The sequence below is a fragment of the Puntigrus tetrazona genome, unplaced genomic scaffold (assembly GCF_018831695.1).
Source record: "Puntigrus tetrazona isolate hp1 unplaced genomic scaffold, ASM1883169v1 S000001111, whole genome shotgun sequence".
Classification (NCBI taxonomy): domain Eukaryota; kingdom Metazoa; phylum Chordata; class Actinopteri; order Cypriniformes; family Cyprinidae; genus Puntigrus; species Puntigrus tetrazona.
In genome coordinates this window covers 140,001-147,500 of record NW_025048699.1, presented here as the reverse complement: position 1 = coordinate 147,500, position 7,500 = coordinate 140,001, and the positions used below count along the sequence as shown (strand labels likewise).

Below are 7,500 nucleotides of genomic sequence, written 5' to 3'. Positions count from 1 at the left end.
GTGTGTGATTGTGTGGAGACAAGGTTGAGGTTTATATTTTTATGCTAATATAACTTAATCACCTAAAGTGTGTATCTCTTTAAAAAAAAAAGCATTTGCTAAGTTTCGTTCCCTTGCATAAAAATGCAGCATTAAAATAAATCCGTGTTATAAGATGAACCCGAATGCATGCCGAATGTTATTCTGCGTCTAGAATGAAAAGTAGTAAGCGAGCCGTTCTTTGTGTTCAGGTGGTGAACCGAGGCGATCCGTATCCTCAGGAGGTCGGTGCGACGGTCCAGAGGGTGATGGACCGGTTAGGACACTGTAACCCTTACAGACTCGTCTGGCAGTCAAAGGTCACGATCAGAAACCCCGTCTGAGCCTGGAGCACAGAGGCAGTCCCGAGCAGCACCATCGATAGCCGACAATGATGGGCAAAAAAATAAAATAATCGATTTTTCTTTTATGACAAAAATCATCAAGATCATTCCGTGAAGATATTCCTACCGTAAATATATCTATTAAATAGTAATGCGCTTCGTTTGGACGACTTTAAAGGTGATTTTTTCGATATTTAGATCCTAACAAACCGCGCATCGACGGAAATCTCATTTATTTCGTAAGGCTGTCCGGTTCGGCTGGTCTCGTGCTCCCGGGTCACCTGTGAGGAAGTGATTTATCACCGTGTAACGTGTAACGTGTGTAGTTATCAAGAGACACGCATGCAGCCTGTGTTTTATTATATTTAGCATTTGCGTGAGTGCATTTATATTCATAGAAATGTAAAATATTTTTCTAAATCTGTACATTTCACGCGTGTGTGTGTATTTATAAATGCTGCATAAACACACACTCACACACACTGACTCGCGCACACACACACTCAAACACACACACACTGACTCAAACACACGCACACACACACTGACTCAATCACACGCACACACACACTCTCTCACTCACACACACACACACTGACTCAAACACACTGACTCAAATACTCACACTCGCGCACACACACACACACACACACACACTCACACACACACAAACGCACACACACACTCTCTCACTCACACACACACACACTGACTCAAACACACTGACTCAAATACTCACACTCACACACTCAAACACACACACACACTTAAACACACACACTCTCTCACTCACACACACACACTGACTCAAACACACTGACTCAAATACTCACACTCACACACTCGCGCACACACACACACACACACACACTCACACACACACACACACACACACTCTCTCACTCACACACACACACACTGACTCAAACACACACTCAAACACTCTCACTCACACACACACACACACACACACTCACTCACACACACACACTCAAACACACACACACACACACACTCAAACACTCTCTCACTCACACACACACTCAAACTCAAACACTCACACACACTCAAACACACACACTCTCTCACTCACACACACACACTGACTCAAACACACTGACTCACACACACACTCACACACTCACACACACACACTCAAACACACACACACACACACAAACACACACAAACACACACACTCTCTCACTCACACACACACACACACTGACTCAAATACACTGACTCAAACACTCACACTCACACACTCAAACACACACACACACACTCAAACACACACACACACACACTCTCTCACTCACACACACACTCACTGACTCAAACACTCACACACACTCAAACACACACACTCTCTCACTCACACACACACACTGACTCAAACACACTGACTCAAATACTCACACTCACACACTCGCGCACACACACACACACACACACTCAAACACACACAAACGCGCACACACACTCTCTCACTCACACACACTCACACACACACACTCTATTTGGGATGTAGTGATGAAGAGCTGGTGGAGGGTGTCCTCTAGTGGTCAGGTGCTGTAGCTGCGCTCTGCTCCTGTAGGTGGGGCCGATGGCGTGGCTGGGGCCCCAGACGGATGAGGTCATCAAGGGCCTCTGTCAGCGCGGGAAGAAGAACCTGCTGCTGGTGCCCATCGCTTTCACCAGCGACCACATCGAGACGCTGCACGAGCTGGACATCGAGTACTCGCAGATCCTCGGGGAAGAGGTGTGTGTGTCTTCACTGCCTTTTAGAATGTATACCTTTTTATTATATGTTTTTATTATTATACATTTAGAATAATACGGTTTACATTCATGCATTTGGCAGACATTTTTTTACCAAAGCAACTGGATTTGTTGTTCATCCGTTCCTTACCGATCAAACCCATAAAAATGATTGACGTTACTTATTTATTAAATGGTTATAATATAATGTAGCTTTCTTTCAGTATGAAAATTGCAATAAGACAATGAAAATTTTGTGTGTGTGTGTGTATATATTAGACACACACACACGTTATAATTATATTAACATTATTATTAAAAATATTATTTAATAATAAATAATACAAAAATTGTTTAAAATGTAATGTACATTTTAATTACACGTGTGTGTGTGTGTGTGTAAATATGATTAAGTTATTAAAATATCTTGTAGAAACTTTAACCAACAGTTTAATGCTACATAAAAACAAAATGTATACTATATTTTAAATGTAAAATATATTTTGAATATAATAAAAATTATATTTTTAATATTATTATTATTATTATTATTATATAATATTATAATTTATTATTATTATTAATTTTAAAATTATATTTATAATAACACTAATATAATTATAACATATGTGTATGCACACACAGGTAGCATTATTATTATTATTATTATTATTATTATTATTATTATATTTTTTAAAGGTAAATGGTTAAAACTATATAAACATCAACGGGTAGTTTTACACCAAATACAACTAGATAACATAGGATGGACAAATTGTAGTGAATCAAGTGTGTGTGTGTATGTGTGTGTGTGCCTGTGTGTGTGTGCCTGTGTGTGTGCCTGTGTGTGTGCCTGTGTGTGTGTGTGTGTGTGTGTGTGTGTGTGTGTGTGTGTGTCTTGCATGGCTTACACAAGGATTCACTGAATCTGTGAGTTTCTGTTTGAGCTGGAAAGTGAATATGAATCAGTGAATGAACAGACGGACTGATGTGAATCAGAGGAAGTGCTTCAGGGAGCGACAGGAGTCCGCTGCAGACTGTAGTGTGTACTGTAAGAGAGTTTCCCACCGCCGCAGTGTCTGTTATTAACGGTGAGCCGAGCCATCTTTGACCTTTGGCCCCTGCTCTCATATCTGAGACTCATCGATCAGCGCTTCGCTTCTGAAGAGTGTGAGTGTGTTTCCCAGCCTCGTGCGGTGCAGCGTGTGTGTGTGTGTGTGTGTGTGTGTGTGTGTGTGTGTGTGTGTGTGTGTGTTTGGCCCGAGGCTAGCATTAGCGCGAGTCTCCTCTGCCGGTTCCTCTCACCTGTCCATCGATCGCTGGCCCCGGGGCCTCCTGTCTGCAGCAGGGGTCTGATCTGATCTGCTCTCGTCTCTGATCTTCTGTCTTTGACTGGACTCTGATAGTATTGCTTAATAGCTAAAAAATACGTCAGTGAACATTTCGAGCGATAGCATTAACAGGATTAGTACGGCTAACTATATAAATAAAACAAAAAAGTTTCAGAACTTGAAGAGTAATAAATATTAAGAAAATTCACAATTTCTAATATAGTTTATATAATGTAATTATATATTATTGGTGCTGGCAAATAATTAAATTAATAATTTATAATAAATATATATATATATATATATATATATATATATATATATATATATATATATAACAAATTTTATTAACATGATTTTCTGATACTGTATATATATATATATATATATATATATATATATATATATATGTGATTAATCAAAATTAATTATTTAACAGCACTAATTATAATATTTAATGTATTTAATATATATGAAATTATTAATTAGTTTGATCTCTTTTTTAGATAATTGTTTTAATCTATCTGTAATAAAATGTATGCATTTTGAATTAAAAAAATATGAATTCAGTGTTATTTCACACGTGCTGGTGTTATTTCACTATTATTGAGACGCTGTTATAGTGTTTGTGTAAGATTTAGCTCGTTTTTGTCTTTAGAAAAAATTCACTTAGTTTTAGTTTTGCTTTATTTAGTCTTTATTATATATATATTAATACACTGTGTGTTTCAGTGCGGTGTGGAGAACATCAGACGAGCCGAATCTCTCAACGGCAACCCGCTGTTCTTCAGGGTAAGACGCATTAGAACTAGTGAGAGGAAATGGAAAAAGTACTAGTTTTAACGGCGGTTAGTTTTCTGCTGTGTGTTAAACTCATCAGTGTGTGTCTGAGAAAGTCACCCCCGGCCCGCTGACTTTATTAAAACCCCTAGAAATCAATCAGGACTTCAGCTGACTGCACGGATCACACACACACACACACACACACACGCGCACTCACACACACACTCACACACACACACGCACACACACACACACACTGAAAAGTGATTGATCTGAGAAATCTAGCAGAGTTTGATATGTAAAACGTTAGAATTACACTAACAGTATAATATCACTAATATAAATGAAAAATTATATAATTCATATAAAATAAAATTAGAATTACTTAATATTTCAGGATATAATATGTATTTGCTAATATAAATGTAAAAATAAATATTTAGTGTTAATTGAACACCCACAAATGCAAACAATTGAATATAATTATATTCCTATTTGTGCCATAAACATAATAGTTTGTTTATATATATATGTATATACTGTATATATATATTATATTAAATGCTAACACATGCATGTGTATATATTTATATATTATTTATATATATATATATATATATATATATATATATATATATATATATATATATATATATATATATATATATATATATATATATATATATATATATATATTTAATATATGAACATGAATATATATATATATTTAATATATACATGAATATATACATTTATATATTTAATATATAAATATATACTGTGTGTGTGTTTGTAAGAACATAACGAATATTCACACACACAATGTAAACAAACTTTTATCTTCCATGCAGTTTTTTTAATCGCAAATAATCATTTCAGCCCTTATTTTTTTATTTTTATTTTATTTATTTTATTTTGTACACATTTGTGATTTTTAAATCGCAAGTAAAACAAAATCTAATCATTTGACAGCTTTAATTATATATTATTTTATGCATGTATTTTGTTTTACAATTGAATCATTTAAAAAATAAATAAATAAATAAATCTTAATCTTTTAAATTAAATAGGTAAACCTTTTATAATAAGCTTCATTTTATTATGAAATAATTTTTTTTGTACACATTTGTGATTTAAATCATAAGTAAAACAGAATCTAATCATTTGACAGCTTTAATTATATATTATTTTATGCATGTATTTTGTTTTACAGTTGAATCATTAAAAAAAAATCTTATTTTTAAATAAAATAGGTAAACCTTTTATAATAAGCTTCATTTTATTATGAAATTATTTTATCATTATTTTCTTTTTCATTTCCGAGCTTATTTTCTCTGTCGTTGGCCGTCTTTCACACACACTGATGGCGTTAGGGTGCTGTCTATGTAGTGTTCTCACTAGGCGTCTGTCTCTCAGGCGCTGGCGGATCTGGTTCAGTCTCACCTGAAGTCTAACGAGCCGTGTTCCCGTCAGCTCACCCTCCGCTGTCCGCTCTGCATCAACCCCACCTGCGCTCAGACCAAGGCCTTCTTCGCCAGCCAGAAACCCTGACCTCTGACCTCGAGGTTAGCTTGAACCCGCGCGGCTCAGAGGGCAAAGCCGGCGCTCGAGGGTGCTTTCAGTCCGAGATGAGTCACAAGTGCCGCCCTCGTGAAAAACGCGCGCACTTTTTTTTTTTTTTTTTTTTTTTTTTTCTCCCCGGCTCACATTCCGACCTTCTCCGTCTCTGAACATCCGCATCCTCTTCGGACTTTTTAGTTTCCCTCTCGGCCTTTCGCTCCGGAGTTTTTCTTGCATGCGATCTGAGGACGCTTGTGTCTTCCCTCAAAAAAAAAACAAAACACGAAATGCAGTCCAAAAAACAAAAAATGCAAAAGCAGTCGGCGTGGAACAAATGAGGCATTTCCGGTTGAAACGGCTAATAAACGTGGTGCTGAAGCTGAGCGCGCGTGCATTCGTGCATCCGACCGGCTTTAAAGAAATCCTTCACATTCGTTCTTTCAAACCTGTCTGACTTTAGTTCTTCTGTGGAAATGTTGCGCACAAAAGCGGTATCGTATGACTTCAGAGTAGTAATATAATATAATATAATATATACTTTTTACAATTATGATTTTTATGTCCGTAGGAAGCACGTTAAAAGTGTTTCAAATACGTTTTTGGAGAATAAAATGTCAAAATTTGGTTGAAATAATGGTACATTTTGTTTTTGTAAAAATTAAAGCAACATGCTTATTCTGACTTTTTTTACGTATTGTTTTACATTATTAAAATTTATAAAAGGTAAAAATAAGGAAAATTTATTGTTTGAATTGAGTAAAAAAAAATCTTACCGAAAATAATGGATGGTGACGCATTTAGAAAATGTGCAACTAATTAGTGTTTGGGGTGAAAGTAATTTATCTTTAAACTGATTTGTGTTGTAAATATTAACAATATTAAAGATTGCTACACTGAATGACATTTTAGTGGAAAAATTGTATTGTATTATATTGTATTGTATTATATTATATAAAATATATATATATATATATATATATATATATATATATATATATTTATATTATATTAATATATATATATATATATATATATATATATATATATATTTATATTATATTAAAATATATATATATATATATATATATATATATATATATATATATATATATATATAATATATTTAAAAAAAAATATATATATATATATATATATATATATATATATATATATATATATATATATTATATTATATATATATATATATATATATATATATATATATATATATATTTATATTATATTAATATATATATATATATATATATATATATATATATATATATATATATATATATATATATATATATATATATTATATTATATATATATATATATATATATACATAGCTCGTCTTTATTTGGTTCATCTGGAGATATGACTGCAGTTATTCTGACCCTTATTTGATCAAAATCAGTCCAGATTTGAGAAGAGAAGCAGAAGCCGGTCTTTTCTACAATTGCACTAAAAGAGCGACGCTTTGATCGTTTGTTTCGCGTATTAAAGATGGTTTAACATCTAATTTCATGCTCCACAGAAGAATGAAAGTGGCACAGGTTTGATGAATCTGGACCGTCTCTGACCTTTGACCTCTGACCCCTGCGGTTCCGCTCTCATGTGCCTCTACGCTTGGATTCGTCTCTGCTCGGAGCCTTCGATCTCTCGTGCCTTCAGCCTGTGATGAGTGTGATTAGATCACAAA

The 7,500-nt window shown here is 34.2% G+C and overlaps 1 protein-coding gene across 3 annotated transcripts in view; it reads left to right on the top strand.

Annotated features, from left to right (window-relative positions):
- fech (ferrochelatase) overlaps positions 1 to 7,500 on the top strand; it is a 14,730-nt gene that overhangs the window by 7,116 nt on the left and 114 nt on the right. The window contains exons 8-12 of one of the 3 annotated variants that reach the window (XM_043234402.1): positions 231 to 338; positions 1,960 to 2,124; positions 4,187 to 4,246; positions 5,654 to 5,802; positions 7,336 to 7,500. The exon at positions 7,336 to 7,500 is cut by the window's right edge and continues 114 nt beyond it. In XM_043234402.1, the coding sequence (XP_043090337.1) occupies positions 231 to 338; positions 1,960 to 2,124; positions 4,187 to 4,246; positions 5,654 to 5,788 (468 nt within the window). In that variant the 3' untranslated portion in view covers positions 5,789 to 5,802; positions 7,336 to 7,500. Of the gene's footprint in view, positions 1 to 230; positions 339 to 1,959; positions 2,125 to 4,186; positions 4,247 to 5,653; positions 6,746 to 7,335 lie in introns of those variants that run through there. The other 2 variants (XM_043234403.1, XM_043234401.1) reach the window with 2 other exon arrangements.